Consider the following 18,694-nt stretch of genomic DNA (forward strand, 5'->3'; position numbering starts at 1 on the left):
GACAGGTCCAGTATTGGTCTCCAGGCTTTGTCTTTTCTGGGTACCAAGAAAAGTCTTGAGTAAAATCTTTGTCCCTGCTCTTGCTGTGGTACTGGCTGAATGGCCCTCATGTCCATGAGGGATGAAACTTGTTTTTGTGCCTCTGCCCATTGATTGTGTGGCAGGTCTGGCATACCTTTTGCCCTTGGCAGGGTGAGAAAGTGGAACCTGTAGCCCTGGGACACTACATTCAAGACCCATTTGTCCTGGGTGATCATGTGCCAATTTTGAGAAAAAAGTGCTAGGTTTCCCCCCAAGGGGGCTGCCAAAAGATAAGTGCTTTGTGCTGGCAGAGGAAAGTCATTGAGACTGTTTGCTGTATGGCTGTGATTTGTCTTCTCCGCTTTTGGAGGTAGAAGCGCCCCACTATTTAGGCCTGTATGAGCCCTGGGGCTGGGATCTGCCTCTGGGGCATCTGTATCTGCCTCTTTGTGGCCTGTCTGACACTGGAAAGGACCAATTCTTTGTAGGCCAGTTCCTGCTAAATCTGGGTGGCTGTACCTGTAAGAAATCCTTTACTGTTTGCATAGATTTCAATTTGTCCTCCATTTTCTTCAACACCTCCTCTGCTTTAACGTCAAATAAGGTATCATGCTGTAAAGGAGCATCTAATAATTTTGCTTTAACATGATCAGGCAGATTCTGTTCCTTTAACCAAGCATGCCGTCTAATGACAGAACCCGTAACTGCAGCCCTGCAAGAGGCCTCCAGAGAATCAAAACCACATTGCAATGTATGCTTTCCCACTTGTTCAGTTGCATGCAATAAATCCTGCATTTCCTTACTTTCTGCACAATCAGAATTTGACATTTTCTGTTTTAGCAGTGACATTAAGTACTGCTGAGATTTAAGCATATGAAATTGACAATTTAGAGCCCTCACAGCCAAAGTAGCAGAAGTGTAAACCTTTTTTCCCCCATCTGTCTAGTACCCTTGAATCTATATCAGAGGGGATAGGTTTTTTGCAGTAGAAGCCTTGACCCCTTTGGGACCCTGAGAAATAGTTTCTGGGTCAGCAGCAGGGTTTTTATAAAGAAATTTATGTGAACCGGAAGCCTGTAGTAGCTGTCTGGTTTAACAGGGGCAGGAGGTAAAAGAATCAGGAGAACGTCCGGACTCTGAAAATACATCTACAATGTCTAACACAGGAGGAATAGCCAGAGGCCAGTCTTGAGGTAGTAAAAGAAAATTTCTAAGCCTTTTCTTAGATTCTGAGTAGTCTTGGCTCTCCCAGTGGAAGTGCTCCCTCATGGTATGCAGGGTTTCCCCAAAAGAATAATCCTCAGGCGGTAAGGCTGAAGGGATACATTCTTCAGCATCAGAATCCTCATAAGGAGGATGAGAGCATTCCTGTTCAGAAGAGGAGTCAGAGGAAATGGAAACCTGATCTGAAGATTCATATTCTGTCTCTTGCCTTGGCCTCTTGTCAGGAGGGGGATGGGAACCCCTGATCAAGGTAATTAGGTCTTCGGCCATTTTGAGCATCTGTTTTTTTAGGCATGGTAGTCTGTCCAGGAGAATGCTGTACTTGTTTCTTTGTCTTTAGAACTGCTTTAGTCTTTGCTTTGGAAGCTGAAGTAGGCTTTACATATAGCTGTGTAGGTCTGAAAACACCCTCAGAAGCTGATGCCTGCTCAGCGGCTCCGGACCCATCTGAGGGAATAGTTTGAGTGTCCAACACCTTGAAGTATCCAGAGGCCTAGCTGGCTCCACGTGGGAGTCGTTAGTGGCCTGTGGCTCTGAGGTAGCTGGCGCCAGGGGCTGCGAATGCGCCTCACTGACAGGGTTGCCAGACGTCCCTATTTGGGCGGGACTGTCCCGAGATCAGCAGCCTGATCCAGAGCCAGCCTCCGCTTTTTTTTTTTTTTTTTTATTGTCCCGTATTACCTGGCATACGGGCCAATCAAAAATTGCTAAACATGGAGCTTCTTGCGTTCCGCATTAAACACAAGAAGCTCCGTGTTTAGCGATTTTTGATTGGCCCATATGCCGTATATGAGCCAATCAAAATCGCTAAACACGGAGCTACTTGTGTTGAATGCGGAACTGCAATGCATTAAACACGAGAAGCTCCGTGTTTAGTGCAGAGCTACTGAGTGAGCGCAGTTCTTTAATGTGGAACTGTGTTCCGCATTAAAGACTTTTTTTTTTTTTTTTTTGTCTTCACTTGCCGTGAGAGACCTTTTTTTTTGTCCCTACCTGGGGGGGGGGGGGGGGGGCTGGAAATCTGGCAACCCTGAGTAGGACTGAGGCAGTAAAATTCCTGGCATTCCCAACTCTGTTTTGCATTCAAATCTCCTACTAGAACTAAAAAATTTTATTGCTTTTGTAAATTACCTTAGGGTAACTGAACAAATGGTTCTAGATATGAAGCCTTGTGTCAGAGATGCTCGGCACCACAGTTTTGCACTGCATATTATGTATAGATTCAACTGGTAGTGTTGGGTTGAGCCTTTGTTCTGTATGCACTCTATAATAAATGCTGATAATGCTGAGCTGTCATTATATCAAAAGTACAAATCCTACATATTTTGCCAGACTACAAAAATTTGCTGTCACCGGACTTATGTCCCTCCCCTACTTTAGATTTGTACTCTGTAAAGTTCATTACATGAACATAAAGCTGTCTAGGTTTACTTATACTTGGAACTGCCAGTTAAATGTATTCCACAGGAGATGTTTTCGTCACATTAATGTGCAAAATTTGCTGCTAGATTTGATAAGGTTACAAGAGCTAAGGCCCATTATTTCTATTCCAATAGTAGACACTTTGGTGCTCTTTTTCCATTCACACAATATGGTAGGTATTCACAATGAAAACATCACTGTACAATGCAAATGGCTTTAACTACTGGTGTGTTTGCAATTGGTTATGAAAAATATGGGATTAATCTGATATTTACATTAATACATCAAAAACTGAGCAATCGAGTGAGATACTCATGTTGGGGGGGGGGGGGCTACAGTAGTGGTGGCTGTTAAAAGTATGCTAAACACACTTGGGTAAAAAGTAACTATTTAAGGTCCACTGTCATCTAACACTGACAAATATCTCAAAATGTAGACCATGCATTAAGAAGCAAGGTGGTGTCTGCAACCTGGCAGCATATGGTAGAGCCACAGCAAAAACATAAGGTGATATACAAGTCAAAAACAGACTGCAATACTGTCACATTGCTGGGGACTAGGTCATCAGCAGGTGTCTGTACACAGTGTTACCATAATTATTCCAATACCAACTCTAATCTCTCATGAGCAGCAGGTTATGCATTAAAAACAAAATGGCATCTGAAAACTGATACAGTGCAGTAAAAATGTCACTTGGATGAACAGGTCCTGAGTTGCTGAAAAATGTTTGCAAAATGTAAAAGTACACGAAGCATTTTTCACACCGGTGCTAATCAAAAATGAAGTGCGATTCTGTCATATTAGGTGGAGCTGTGCAGCAGTCGGTATTGCATAAAAAGTATACTAATCATACATGTTAAAATTAAACACTGTGTGAAATATAACCATTTATTTTATTTTACATTTGTTTACCAGGATAGTCTGACTGGACACAGGTCCATTCACAGCAGAGTCCCGGGGATAAAAGCTCCATAATTAGATTAACATCAACTTGGTAATACAATCATAACAATGATAACTGAGGTAAGTACAAAGTCTCATACAATCCAGTCTAAAAAAATAAACACTACACCAGCAGTGAGTGAGTACATTTACAAAGAGAGAGTCTCATACATCAAAGCTTTAACATTGATTAGTGAGATAGGATAAAAGAATAAAAAAAAATCATATGATTAGACATGACATACTATGCAATTTCAAGTTGACAGTAAGATACCCAACTATATCATAGATATAGTAGAGACAGCAGGTGCCAGGAAGGAAGGTGTAAAGTGTGCTGAGATTGTTAGATTCATGTGATGCATGAACAGCCATGTATTAATAAGATGTGATTTGAGAGCATTTCTGAAATGTGTGCTAGTGGGGGCAGAGGTCAGAGAAGAGGGGAGGTTATTCCAGGATCTAGCTATGGCATGAGAAAAAAAGAGCTTCCCCAGAGTTGTTGTTAGCTTTAGAGATGCAGAGGAGGGATTTCTCAGTAGATTGGAGAGGACTACTAGTTCTGTATGGAGAAAGTTAACTGTCTTATAGTGCTGGGTTTTTTTCAGGATGTCTAACAATATTAAAGGCAATGACTAGCTGGTGGTAATAGAGTAGCTGGGGAAGTTCTAACCATCGTAGTTCCCTTAGAAATTGACAGTGATGGGTTCTGAAGGTGGAGTTGTTAGCAAACTTAGCAATTTTATTGTAACATGATTCAGGTCTGGTGAGATCAAGTTTTCTGACTTTGGTAAGAATTGACGCGGCATACATTAGAGTGGAGAGTAGATGGGTTTGGGCTAAAGTGATCTGTGCCTACTCTGAGAGGAATTGTTTATGCCTATATAGGGTTCCCATTTTTTTGTGGACCTTTTTTATGGTTTGTGAGATATGGACATTGAAGAGTAGGTTATTGTCAATTTCTACACCGAGGAGTTTGGTATTGTCAAAGGGAGATATGATGGTACCACTTTTGGAAGAGACTGAAAAGGATAGCAGGGTAAGTATAGATTTGTTGGGGGGTGAAAAGTAGCAATTTTGTCTTACTGGGGTTTAGGATTAGTTGAATATCAGTAATCCAACTTGCTACAAAACTGAAGGATTCTTGTGCGAGTTGTAGAGTGGAAAGTGATGGAGCAGATAAGAGTCAAATCGTCAGCATACTGTATAAGGGAGGCATGCTGGGTGGGTGTGTAGATTGTTGATAAATATGGGGAAGACATGCATAGTGTCACTCTCCTAACTTTGGACACAACAGAAGAGTCTTTGTGGGTTCTGTTCAAACAGCTTTATTATATACAAACACATCACGATAAATTTACTGACTAACTTAAGTAACATATGAACTACTGCAATCATACATGCTCACTCTCTGGCTGCACTCTCAAAATGGCACTGGGAATAGCACATGCCCAGTATTTATATGTGCACACTCAGTCTGTGAATTGCTTCTTAAAGACACAGCATCTACACTCTGACCTACATCCTCCCTTTTTGAGAAATAGTTCATGCAACATTATGAATCTATTTGGCATGCAGATATTACAAGTAGTTTGGTCATGCAATTATACAAGACTAGATACATATATACAGTTATGTCCATGTTGCTGCGTATTTCACACTGGACCCGGATATTCGACCACATCGTGTGACATAAAAATGGGAATTGGGTTTAGCAACTGGAGCTGTCTCTACAGAATGTTCAACCTTGGAAGTATTTGGAACGTCCTTAGGAATAGAAGCAGAGGATGAAACGCACTCTGGGAAGGGAATAACGTCTAGTTCACTCTGAAATCTAGAGTCTGTATCACTGAAACAATGCTGCAATGATAATTCTGGTACAGGAGGAAGATGCCTGCAATTCCTCCTGTACTCCACATATGTGCCAAAGATCTCAGCTCGGCACGTATGCCTGTAAATTGACAAATCCGGTCAAAACCTTTTGCCGATCTCACTCTCTCTCCTTCCCTCAATGGATGAAGAAATCTGCTCAATTTATCATAACTGGACTTCTGGATAGAAAGCTTCTTGAATAATTGAGCCTTGATGGTTTTGTTGTTCTAAGCTTTAGGCATCAAACTGGAACTAATAGGTAGTGTCATTCTGGTTTGCCTGGATAGAAGTCTTTAAGCAGGTGAGCCAAGTGTATTGTCATGGGATAGGTTTCTGAGATTAAGTAAATTCAAAAAGACATCAGTATTGCCATGCTTTGATCTCTTAAGTAATTGCTTTGCACTCTGCATTGCACGTTCAGCTAACCCATTTGACTGTGGATATTCAGGACTGCTAGTAACATGTACAAAGTCCCACACTCTTGCAAATTTCTGAAACAAATGACTAGTAAATTGAGTACCATTGTCAGAAATAACTTTGTGTGGACTATCATGGACTGAGAAAAAGTTATGTTCTTACCATAACGTTCTGTGTTGTCAATCTTCATTCATTCTTGACAGTTGGGTTTCGGTTCCGTCCTCGGAAAAGACTCTGCCATTGAAATAAGTTCGTGCCAGGCAGAAACTCTCAAGCTAAGGTTACCCATAGTGCCTCTCAAGCTAAGGTTACCCATAGTGCCTTTCTTCCCTTCAGATTGAGTTTGCCCATAGAAAACAAAAACTGGAAGCTTTGTCTGAGCAAATGCCCTACCACTGAACCAGGACTATTTCCAGGCCACCAGAAGACTTTGGAGGGGATAGGAGGGTAGGATGTCAAGAATGAATGAAGATCTACAACACAGATGGAATGTTATGCCAAGAACAACTTCTTTACCTGATGTTGTCAATCTTCATTCATTCATGACAGCTGGGACAGAGTCCCTAGCTACTTTATGTCCCGGGAGGGCCTATGGAAGGATATTCCCGAGCATCATAGAGCCAAAGGATGCTCTTCCCCTGGAGATCATACCCAATTTGTAATGAGTGATAAAGGTACGAGGGGTAGCCCATGTAGATGCTGTGCAAATGTCATCCATGGAGGCCCTAGAATGGAAGGCCACCAAAGTGGAAACTGACCTGGTTGAGTGGAGTAAGCCTGGACTTCAGCTGACGGACTCAACTGATTCTGATTATAAACAAAGGTGATACAATCTCTCAACCATTTTGACAAGGTGACTTTGGAAACTGGTTTGCCTAGTCGAGGACCTGAAAAGGACAATAACAGTTAGTCAGATTCCCTGAAAGATTTTGTTCTGTTCAAGGAAAAATGTAATTGTCTGTGTGCATCCAACAAATGCAAACAATATTCTCCCTTGTTTGAAAAATTTGGGAAGAAAACTGGCAAGTCAATGGACTGGTTAATATTAGAGCCTGACACAACTTTAGTAGAAAGGAGGGGTTAGTCCTAAGTGATGCTCTCTCCTTGTGAAAAATGATGTATAGGCACTTTACACACAAGGTCTGCAATTCTGATATTCACCTGGTTGAAGTGATGGCTACCAGGAATAATGTCTTCCAAGATAAAAATTTGATGTCACAGGTGGCTGCTGGCTCGTAGGGTGACGAGTCAAAGTTTGAAAAACCAGCATCAAATTCCATGGTTCAATGGGCTCTTTAAAAGGTGACTTTAAATGCATAACTCCCTTTAGGAAGTTTTTGCAGTGGTGGTGAACTACCAGGGAAAAATCATCAAAGCCATTATGGAAATTTGAAATTGCCAAATGAACTCTAACAGTAGAAGCTGAAGCTCCTGATTGGAGTAAAGTTGACAAATATTCCACCACCTTATTAAATCGAGGTTGAAAGGGGGTCTAGGCCTTCTTCTTGAGACCAGATCACAAATCTGTTCCATTTACTAAGATAAAGTTTCTTGGTGGATGGTTTATGGGAAGCCAGAAGTATCTTTTGCACTGGGGAAGACAGATTATTCTGTCTGGCAATTACCAAAGTGGAGGCATCAAGTGGTCAGCTTGAGAGTTGGTAGGGTGGGATGGACTAGCTCCTGCAGATGAGACAGGAACCCCCAAGTTGGGTCCAGCATCCACAGACTGAACTAGGTGAGGCCAAAAAAAAGGGAACCAGACTTGACTGGGCCAATAGGGTGCAATGAGGATCACTTTGTTTCTCAGCCTTTGTGCTTTCTTCATGAACTGGGGTATTAAGGGAATGGGAGGAAAGGAATAAAGCAGTCCCGGGGGCCAATCGTGCAGAAGAGCAACTCTCGGGGACTCCCACTGAGGGGGGGGGATTAGGGTGAAGTAGCTGTTGCATTTGTGGTTCAGGGGAGATGCAAAGCTGGCCACAATGACGAAAGATCTCTACAACTACTACTGGATTGAGACCACTCATGAGGATCTGGTTCCTCCCTGTTTGTTGATGTACCAGACAATGGACATGTCTGATTAGATAAATATCCCACATGGAAGGGCAGATTGGAATGCTTGCAACACTAAATGCATTGCCCTCAGATCTAGGATGTTGATATGCAAATTGGCCTCTAAGGGGGGACCAAGTGCCTTGTACAGTCTTCCCTGAAAATGACCCCCCACCCCCACCCCACCAGGGCAGCATCCATGGTCACTACAGCCTTGGGCTGAGGGGGGTGAAAAAGGTTGACTCCATAACTCCTCTTCTGACTTCATTCACCAATTCAGATCCCCTCTTCTGACTTCATGCACCAATTCAGATCCTGCTTGCAGTAATCTGTTATGCAGATTGGAAAAGACATGGGGTGAGTTAACAGAGACCACTGTGACACTAGCAACCACTGAAGCAGTCTCATGTGGAATCTCACCAGGGAACTAGGATGATTATTGCTGCCACTGACCCTAGTACTTGTAAGACTAAGTGAGCTGGGACTATGCCTTGAGAGAGTATCGCTTGGAACTGTGACCTTAACCTTTGTAATCTGTGAAGAGGTAGAGCAACCAGACAGGATCATGTGTCGACTGTTGCTCTAATGATTTTCCAAGTTTTGAGTGGATTCTAGATTTGACTTTTGTTTATTGAAATGCCTAAGAGCTCTGCCAGTTCCAGAGTGTAGAAAAAGGCGTGAAGCAGTAGATGCCTGATGAGGCCGGTAAGGAGTCAACCATCTAAATTTGTCTGTCCAGCACCTCCATCCCCATTTTATTTCCCTCTCTAGCCAGATTGGGGTATCCTTTGCCATTCTGCTCTTCTGATCTGACTTTAGAGCTTTAGGCTTCACACTCCCTATTTTCAGCAAGAAAGCTTTAAGTGTTGGCATGCCTATACAGACCTCTTATACTAGCACTTCCGCTTGTGCCAGGAAGGAGGAGCATGAAGCTCTGTAGACTGGCCAGATGTTCAGAATCCTTTGCATGCCATGCCCCATATGTAATGGCTACAGCAACACTGACCCAATGAAAAGAAGTTAAATGTGTGCATTAAAGTCCTCTGTAATCCATGTCATCTATTAAACCATACCTCAGGGATTCAGGGACGACAGCACTATCTACAGAAAAGTATACTGAAGTTAAAAGTATCTGTGGCTAAGGTTCTGCAGTTCAGGGTCCGGTTACTTATGCATAAGCAATTTGGCGAATTCCTTTTAATTAAATGCAGTTTGTGCAAATATGTATCTGAATGAAATGTTGCCTGTTTGAATGTGGTTTGTGTGGTACCTGTACTATGCAGTCACATCAGGATTTGGACTGGGGTCAAGATGGAGGTCTTGAGTATCATTAAGGTTTTGACATTTTTTTAAAGTTAGACTTGGGTTTTTGAGTGGGTGTGGGTTGCCATCTTATATGAAAGGTGCTGGACAGTGTCTGCGGTAAGGCCTGTGGACAATTTTGTATATTACTGCACTGTGCTTATTTTTGATGACTTGTAACTTCTGACAAAATTTGATTTGTTTACCTTACAATTATTTGCACTCAGTTATGCTCTTTTGATGCCTCAGATCCTTACAGATTGCATGTAATCTCCCTCTTTGCTAAGACCTACCCTTATTTATTTTCATCCCCTAGAAGAGACCTGACCTCCCCCACCGCCCCCACCCCCCCATGTCAAAATACAAAACACCAAAGCAACAACTAAGTGGACACAGGACAACCCAAATGCACAAATACAAAGACTGAGTTTTTTTTCTGATGTTGCAATGGCAGCTTTAGGTCTTAAGATGGAGGCATGCAAATCCCTCAAATGGGAAGCATCAAGGATGGGCAAACCTCACTATTAATGAGACCAGCACTGAATGCCAGTTGGCCAAGTGTGAAACTTCGAGCAAAGTCTTCTATACAAAACTGAAACTTGTTGTAAACATTAATAAGACATCAGAAGCTACAACGCACCACCATACCAAACAAGCATGTCAATATACCTGGTGGATGTCTTCCTGGGCCCTGTGGTAGCCTCTGAACGTGATCACTACTTTGATCATAATACCGATAGTCATTCTGTACACGATCGGTCACTTGTCGCCACCTCTGTCCTTCATAATATGGATCAGGGTAGTAATAGCGAGGGCCAGCATCTCCATTTTCTGTTACAGAATTTGTTTCTGTCAAAAATGACTGGGAAGATGTCCTGTATTCCCGTGGAACATCTGCAACACTTCTTGGTGGATAAGATGGTGCTGACAGTCTATTGCTTTCCCGTTTCCCAATCTCTTGATGTGGTCTCTGAACTGGAGTTCGCATAAAGCTCTGGTTTCTTAAAACCACTGCATCTGAAGAGGAGGAAAATCCAGCATCTGAATGACAAATGTCTGTTCTTCTTGGAATAGTTGGACCATGTCGGATAAAAGAAGGCACCAAATCTGAAAGGCAATAAAAAATGAACTTTTAATCACGGAATGCTTTACACAATGGAAGTGTATAACTTCTGTCATGCCTTCTCTTCCACGTCATTTCAATCATATAATAGTAAGTTAACACATCCCTATCAAGTGTTCCTTTTTCTCATCTTCAGGGTATTATGATGGCCCAAGCTGCACATAGTTTTACTCACATTCATTCCATTTGCTTCTTTATCTAGCTCAACCCTCTTACTGATGTGTCTCCTCAACTGTTGAGGGTCCTCTGCATGACTGCAAACATTTTCCCAAATAAAGAACATACTTGACTATGCACATTTTGTATCAACTACTGCATTCATTGATGCTATGTTCACTTACTTTCTCAATGGTTATGTAAACAGCCATTAGGTTTGCTCATTAAAAGTGGCCTCTGCCTTGCTGAAGCTTAATGGCATGCAGCCTTTACCTGAATGACTATGAAAAGCCACACCATCATGTAATGCTCCCAAATGCATGTACCATTAACTTTAGTGCATGGAGCACCATTGATTACACTCCATCAGAAAAAAAGATACGCGTGTTGCATCCTTCTACAGTGTTAGACCAAACCATAACACAGATTTTAGAGGAGTGCAACAACTGACCACTATTAATACCTCAACAATTTGCATAATCGCTCCCTTGCTAAAGTAACTGTGTCAGAAGGTGAGCTGACAGTTGCACTCAGTTTGCATTTGTCTGCATCATCAGACACCTGGAACATTATATCAGACACCACAGAAACAGATTATAAAAAGGAGAAGGCATACTGAACCCTGTGAGACACTGCTGGTAAAATTTTCTTCCAGAGGAAACTCCTGCAGCTTTTACTAAGACATCAAATGTACATGTACAGAGATTCCTGGATTTTGTAAACACAAACTCCCTGGATCAGATGGTCAATCAACTAGGGGTGCAACTATACTGGATCTGGTCTTCACTAATATGGGGGAGTGCTGCACACACCCTACTGTAATGCCTTCCCTGGTAAGGTCAGACCACAAAATGGTCTCCTTTGAAGTAAAAATAAAACCTGGACCCCCAGCTAAACAGGGAATATTCAGGAACTATTTTAAGGCTAACTTCCTGATATTAAGTGAGAACCTGGCAAAATGTCAAGCCCCTATAAACCCCCGAGAACTGTTCACAGAAACCCTTACAAGCATGTTAACAGCTGTACCCACCAAGTAGTAGTACAGAACTAACAAAAAACAAGCCACCCAGGTGGAATCACAAAATCAATCGGATGTATAACTGGAGGATGAAAATCATGGCAAAAATTAGGAGGTGCAGTACCCTGCAAGATAAAAATCGATCATTAAACTAAACAAAACTCGGAGGACAAATAAAGTCTACCAAAGCCAAATTTGAGGTAAGTTTGGCCTCCCTGGTCAAAGACAACTACAAAGCATTCTTTAGCTATGTCCACAACCTCAAAGGAAATTCAAAATTGTGTGCAGAGCTCATTGTAAATGGAGTCGCCTATACTGAGCCAGAAGATACAGCAAACCTCCTAGCCGATTAATTCAGCTCCAACTTTGCTCCTCTCGCCCCCTCAACCTTCCCTCGGGAAATATCATCAAATATAACTCCCCCTACTATCAACTAGGGAACAGGTCCTTAATGCTCTCTCTAAGACCAAGAATACTGCATAAATGGGCCCAGACAATACCTCATGATGCCTTCTACATAGCATAACACATGACCTATCAAGGCTTCTGGAATTACTAAACTGTAGCCTCCAAACAGGCTTCATGCCTCATGAATGGAGAAAGGCAACAGTCATCCCTCTGCACAAAGATGGGCCATCTGCAGACCCTGGACACTACAGAGCCATAAGTCTTTCTAGTCTTACATGCAAAGCCATGGAAAGAATTATCATGGAGACAAATCAACAGAGGTACAGTAAATCTCCAGACACTGGACCCAACCCAGTTTGGTTTCGTAAAGGGCAGATCATGCTTACTCAACCTGGTGGTGCTCTTTGAGAAGGTCAGCAGAGCAACAGATGAAGGCAAAATCATTCACACTGCCTACCTTGACCAGGCCAAGGCATTTTTGTCAGAGATTTGGGATGCATGGCTAGGCTTATAAAGGCCCTTGTGGTTGTTAGCCTAGTAAACACCAATGAACCTATAAACAGATTAGCTATCCAACAGCCAACATTGGGATTTACATTAAGTTGAATGAGTTTACCAAGTATCACCTGCATGGGGAATGTACTGAAGACTTTAGCAAGGTCAAGACAGGCATTGTGAATGAAGTGACCAGAGTCCATGGCTTCACTGAGTTTTTTTGAAGACCACATGAGTTAAGGAGACATGATTAGCCCCCAACAAATGCAAAATGGTTCGGGTCAATGATCTCCACAGTCTTACACAAGGGTGGCATGACTAATGGGTCTATAACTGTTTTGAAAGGACTGCCCCCTGCTATCCCATTCTGCAATGGTGCTGTACCACAGACTTTGACAGAGTTTATAATCAGTTAAGAGGAAAACATTAAAAAGGCTGAAAGGTACAGTGGGGCTATTAAGTAGATGACAAGCTACATTATTAAAGTCCAGGGAAGTGGAGTTTTTAGCTTTGAATAGAGTAAACAGAGCTTGGTCAATGGTAATTTTATGGGTGATGTTTAAGATATAAGGGGAACTGAGTGAGTGGGAAAGAATGTTGGAGCTAAATTTACCTGCTATAGGATGCTGGTCATTCTACCCTGGGATTCAAGTGGGTAGTAGTAGTATTACTGCTGTAGAAAAGTTTGGAAATTACTTCTTGGCTTCCTGACAGAGGTTTTACAGTCAGCATTGGTGGAAATTGCTTGTATTAGTCTGCATACAGCTTTGCGCTTTCTAGTGGTACATTTAAGAATTTTACTAGTCTACTTCATTGATTTTTGGGGATGAGAATACTTATATTTACTGTAAAAAGTTACTCACCATAACATTCCATCAGTGTTGTCCATTTTCATTCTTCCTCAACTTATAGGTTTGGCTCAGATCCTCGGATGTGACTTGACTGTTACACTAGCTCGTGGCCTCCAGAAAAACTCTCAATCTCCTACATTAACAATAATGCACTAGTCCCCAACATTCATCAGATCTTGTTTGCTGCTTGAGAGGGAGACTATTATAATATGCCATATCTGGAGCACAACACAAAGGACAGTCATGTTCTTGAAGTCTCTCCACTCCTCCAGAAGTCAGTCATTGAAAAGGTTGTTGGGTGGGGAGCTGAAGAATGAAAATGGACAGCACAGATGTAATGTTATGGTGAGTACATAACTTCTTTATCTGATGTTGTCTATTTTCATTCATTCCTCAACTAATGGGACAGAGTCCCCAGCTACCTAAAATCCTGGGTGGCCTCTAAGGATATTCCCGAGTAGTCGAGCCAAAGGCTGCCCCCCCCCCCCCCCAAGACCAGATCTACTTTGTAAATAGTGACAAAGGTATGAATGTTTGACCAAGTTGCAACTGCACATATATTGTCCATAGAAGCTCTAGACTGGAACACTAAGGAAGTTGCCATGGATCTGGCTGAATGAGCTTTTAAAGGTTTTGAGAAGGGTAGATTCAACTTGTTACAGACAAGTGAAATGCAATCTGTCAACCATCTAGCTAGAGTTACTTTTGTAACAGATTCACCCAATTTAGTATGTGCAAAGGAGATGAAGAATAGTTGTGTAAACTCTTACTGTAACCATAGACGTCCCTCTCTTCACTGCTGCAGTATTCTTAACCTGAGGATCTCCCGCCAGAAGACAACCAGATGTCAGCCAGTACACAAAAGTCTTGTACTACTGTAGAGTACATGGGACATCACATGCAGACTGCAGTCAGACGTAGCCCATAAAAGTGATGTACATCTGTACCATCCTCAGAGCTGAATGCCCCATGAGAAATGCCAGACTAAGGATATGAAAGATCAGTACCATCCAAGCAAAAAGTACAGTTTTGTACCTACCATAAATGTAGATGTCCGAACTGGATAGCATCTGCAGTCATAACAACTGGGTTGTCCTGTCGTCAGGCAGCCCTTCAGTCGGCCGGATTCCAAAGTCCGGGGTCCGGCTTCGGCTGATTGTCGCACTTCACCCGACGTCATCTCTGTTGGTCTTCGGGTATAAAGGCATCAGCCGATGCCATTTTCCTCAGTGTTTCTTGCCCCAGATGCCAGTAGCCCTCTTGAAGGCTAAAATTTGGATAGATGCCAATGTTTCCAAAAGGATAGAGGTAAACACAAAAATAAGCATGTATGTACATATATACAAACAAATACACCATAAAAGACTCCCCCCCCCCCACCAGCTAGCTATTAGGAGGGTAAACACCCTAGGAGTACCACAGAGGGAAGGAGGGAGGTAATCCTGACTGCAGATGCTATCCAGTTCGGACATCTACATTTATGGTAGGTACAAAACTGTACTATGTCCTTCATGGATGCATCTGCAGTCATAACAACTGAGTAGAATACCATAGCCAACTAGGGGAGGAGGATAAAAGTAGATTATGGTGTGTTTAGGATCCCTTGCAGTACAGCAGTGGCAAACCCTGCTCGGGATCTGGAATATAGAGGCAAATTGTAATGCTTGGCAAATGTATGCACGGAGGTCCAAGTAGCCGCCTCAATAATGTCTTTGGTTGCCACTCCTCGTAAGAAGGCTGTGGTAGTGGCTGTTGCCCTTGTAGAATGAGGTCTTATGTTCTGTGGAATGGGTTTTCCATGGAAGGAGTAACAGAATCGTATGCAATTTCCTATCCATTTGGAGATTGTCTGTTTGGAAATAGCTTTTCCTTCCCTTCCTGTTGCATAGGCTACAAAAGTTGGTCAGTCTTTCTGCTACTTTTGTTCTGTCCAAGTAGTAGCGTAGCTGTCTATGTACATCCAAGGTATGCAGTATTCTTTCCCTCTGTTTTGTGGGTTGGGAAAGAAGGTAGGTAGGTGGATTGCCTGGTTTAAAGACACTCTGGATACCACCTTAGGCATAAATGTAGGATTAGTCCTCATGGACACTCTATCTTGGTGGAAGATTAGGAAGGGTTGCACTGCCATTAAGGCCTGTAGTTCTGAAACCCTCCTTGCTGAAGTAATTGCCAGTAGGAAAGCAGTTTTCCATGACAGGTGTTGTAGGTCTGCTGTTGCTGCTGGTTCAAAGGGTGATAGTGTCAACTTTTCTAGCACAAAGTTTAAGTCCCAAGCTGGTAATGGTGGTTTCCTTGGAGGTTTTACATTCTTGATTCCTCTGAGGAACTGCCTGAGCAAAGGGTGCGAAAAAACAGGTGGATCATAGCTGTATTCTGCTGAAATAGCTGATGCATGTATCTTGATGGAGGAGTAGGACAGGCCTGAATGAAGAAGTTCCGCCAGATACTCCAGAATGTTAGGCATATCTATGTTTGACACATCTTTTCCTCTTTCAGTACTCCAAATGACAAACCTTTTCCATTTTCCAGCATAGTTCCTTCTTGTTGAAGGTCTGCGTGCTTCAAGAATAATGTCTTTAACTCTTTGGGAAAGTTCTGGATTAGCTGCTGCTATGTGATGTTCCATGCAGCCACTTGCAAGCTTTTTAGGTTTGGATGTATGGTGCTGTAGCCGTTCTGAGTTAACAAAGGCATCAGGGTATTGGCCACATATTGTTCGAGACATGCTCCTCAGCAGTGGGTACCAGTGTTGTCTTGGCCAGTTTGGAGCTATCAGGATTATCCTTGGACATTCTTCCTTGATTTTTAGTAGTACTTTGTGTATCAAGGGAAGAGGTGGGAATGCATATGCTGTTAGGCCTTTCCAGCTGAAGGAGAGCGAATCCACTTTCCATGCTAGTGGGTGGAATGTCCTTGTGCAGAATTTTTGAGCTGGTGATTGAGAGGTGATGCGAATAGATCTGAGGCATTCCCATTTCTTTGAGATGGTCTTGAAGATGTCCGGTGCAGCTTCCATTCGTGGGCATCCGATGTGGTTCTGCTTAATATGTCTGCTAGAGTATTTTCTTTTCGGTACAAATATTGCCTGTAACTGGATGTTGTAGCTGAGTGCCAGGGTCCACAGCTCCAAAGTCATTCTGCATAGGGGTATGAATGAGTGCCTCCCTGTTTGTTGATGTACCACATGACTGTGGTGTTGTCTGTCCTTATCAACTGGCCCTCTGAGAAATGGTCTGAACTTTTGGATTGCCAGTTTTACTGCCAGCATTTCTTTTAGGTTGATGTGCAGGTGAAGTTGATCCTGTGTCCACAATCCTTGCACGCATTTGTCCAGCATGTGGGCCCCCCATCCTAGGTCTGAAGCGTCTGTTGTGATGGTCTGGCTTGCTTGACATCTGCGAAAGGGTAGGCCTGGGTTTGACTGGCATGCCTGAGCCCACCATAGGAACTCCTGTTTTAAGCATGGAATTAGTGGGATTTCTGTTTCTAGGCTGTGTCTGTGTTGGGACCATAAATTCTTTAGGTACCACTGTAGTTTTCTCATATGTAGTCTGGCAAATGGGACCAAGATTATGCATGATGCCATGAAGCCCAAGGCCTGCAGTACTTTTCTTGCTGTTAACTTGTTCAGTTTTGTTAGTGCCAAGAAGTAAAGAGGAGTTCTTTTGTTTTTCTGTGGTTAGGAATGCCATTTGTTTTACTGTGTCCTATTCGGCGACGAAGAATGTCCTTGTTTGGGATGGTATCAGCCTTGACTTTTGTAAATGGACTGTGTATCCCAGTGCTTGTAGCAAGTAAATGACCCTTTGTAAATCTGTTGTCAGCTTGCTTTTGTTGTCCCCTTGTAGCAGGCAGTCGTCCAGGTATGGGTAAATTTGAATTCCCTGTAGTCTGCAATGGGCGATTACTGATGCCAGGCATTTTGTGAATACTCTGGGCAGTAGATAAGCCAAAGGGCAATGCTGAGAATTGATAGTGCTCTGATCCTGCAAGAAATCTGAGGTATCTTCTGCAGATTGGTCGAATGGGGACGTGCAGGTATGCCTCCTTGAGATCTAGAGTTACCAGCCAACACTCCTTGCCCAGCATGGGAAGAAGTTGCTGTAGGGTCAGCATTTTGAATTTTGGGACAATGATGTATGTATTTAAGGTGGACAGGTCGAGAATTGGTCTCCAACTTTTTCCTTTCTTGGAACTAGGAATAGTCTGGAGTAGAACCCCTTTCCTTGCTCTGCTGTTGGCACTCTTTCCACAGCTCTCATGTTTGCTAACTCCATTATCTGTTGTAGAGCCTCTGTTTTTGATTTGGAGGTAGATTTGGCATTCCTCTTTTGACTGGTAAAGTGTCAAGTGGAACCGGTAACCTTGATCTATGGTTTGTAAAATCCACTTGTCTTTTGTTATGTAGTGCCAGTTCTTTGAAAATAAGGTTAACTTTCCGCCTAGAGGAGCTGCTATTTGTTCCCTGGTAGGCGGATTTAGGGTTAAGTCACTGTGGTTGTGTTGATGTAGTGGCAGTGGTTGTGTCTGTGCCTCTGTTGTTACCTTGCCACTGTCGTCCTCTGTAGGCACCTCCTCTGGATTGGTTTCTGCCTCTGGAACGTCTATTCCTGCCCCTTTGAGATCTTGTGGAGTCAGGAAAGGACCAATTTTTGGCAGGCCAGTTCCTGCTAAACCTTGGGGGTTGAACCTGCAAGAAATCTTTAACTGTTTGAACAGATTTTGCCTTTTCTTCCATTTTCTTCATAACCTGCTGGGCAGGTGTACCAAACAAACTTGTCTTATCCATAGGAGCATCTAGCAACTTAGCTTTAACATGATCCGGTAAAGCTTGCTCCTTTAGCCATGCATGCCTTCTTATCACTGTGCCAGTCATGGCTGATCTAAATGAAGCCTCCAGTGCATCATAGCCACATTTTAAGGAATGGTTACTAACCTGTTGTATGTTATTTACCATTTCTAATACATATTTCTTATCAAGAGATTCATCAGTGGTTAGCTTTTAGTTAACTGATCAAGCATAAACTCTTGGTATTGTATCATGTGAAACTGACAGTTTAAAGCTCTAGCTGAGAGAGTAGCTGAAGTGTAGACCTTTTACCCCATCTGTCTAATGACCTTGCTTCCCTTTCAGAAGGAATAGGGTGGGTTTTAGCTATGGTCGCTACTGCCTTGGGACCCTGGGATATAGTTTCGGGTCTGCAAGTGGGGCCTTGTAAAGGTGGTGATGAGTATCTGGCACCCTGTAAAATCTGTCTGGTTTGGCAGGGGCTGGGGTAAAGAATCTGGAGCGGGCAGACATCATTGAAAGCATCATCCACCACAGAGAACAGGAGGTATAGCTAAGGGCCTGTGCTGTGGAAGGTGCAGAAAGGTCCTAAGTCTTTTTCT

General features: G+C 42.8%; 1 protein-coding gene across 2 annotated transcripts in view; it reads right to left on the bottom strand.

The window, feature by feature from the left end:
* SAV1 (salvador family WW domain containing protein 1) overlaps positions 1-18,694 on the bottom strand; it is a 595,297-nt gene that overhangs the window by 471,098 nt on the left and 105,505 nt on the right. For both annotated transcript variants that reach the window (XM_044074303.1, XM_044074304.1), the window contains exon 2: positions 9,922-10,359. In XM_044074303.1, coding sequence (XP_043930238.1) covers positions 9,922-10,359 — 438 coding nt within the window. The remainder of the gene's footprint in view (positions 1-9,921; positions 10,360-18,694) is intronic.

This window comes from Protopterus annectens, chromosome 6.part0, assembly GCF_019279795.1.
Source record: "Protopterus annectens isolate FY-2018-M chromosome 6.part0, PAN1.0, whole genome shotgun sequence".
Lineage (NCBI taxonomy): Eukaryota > Metazoa > Chordata > Ceratodontiformes > Protopteridae > Protopterus > Protopterus annectens.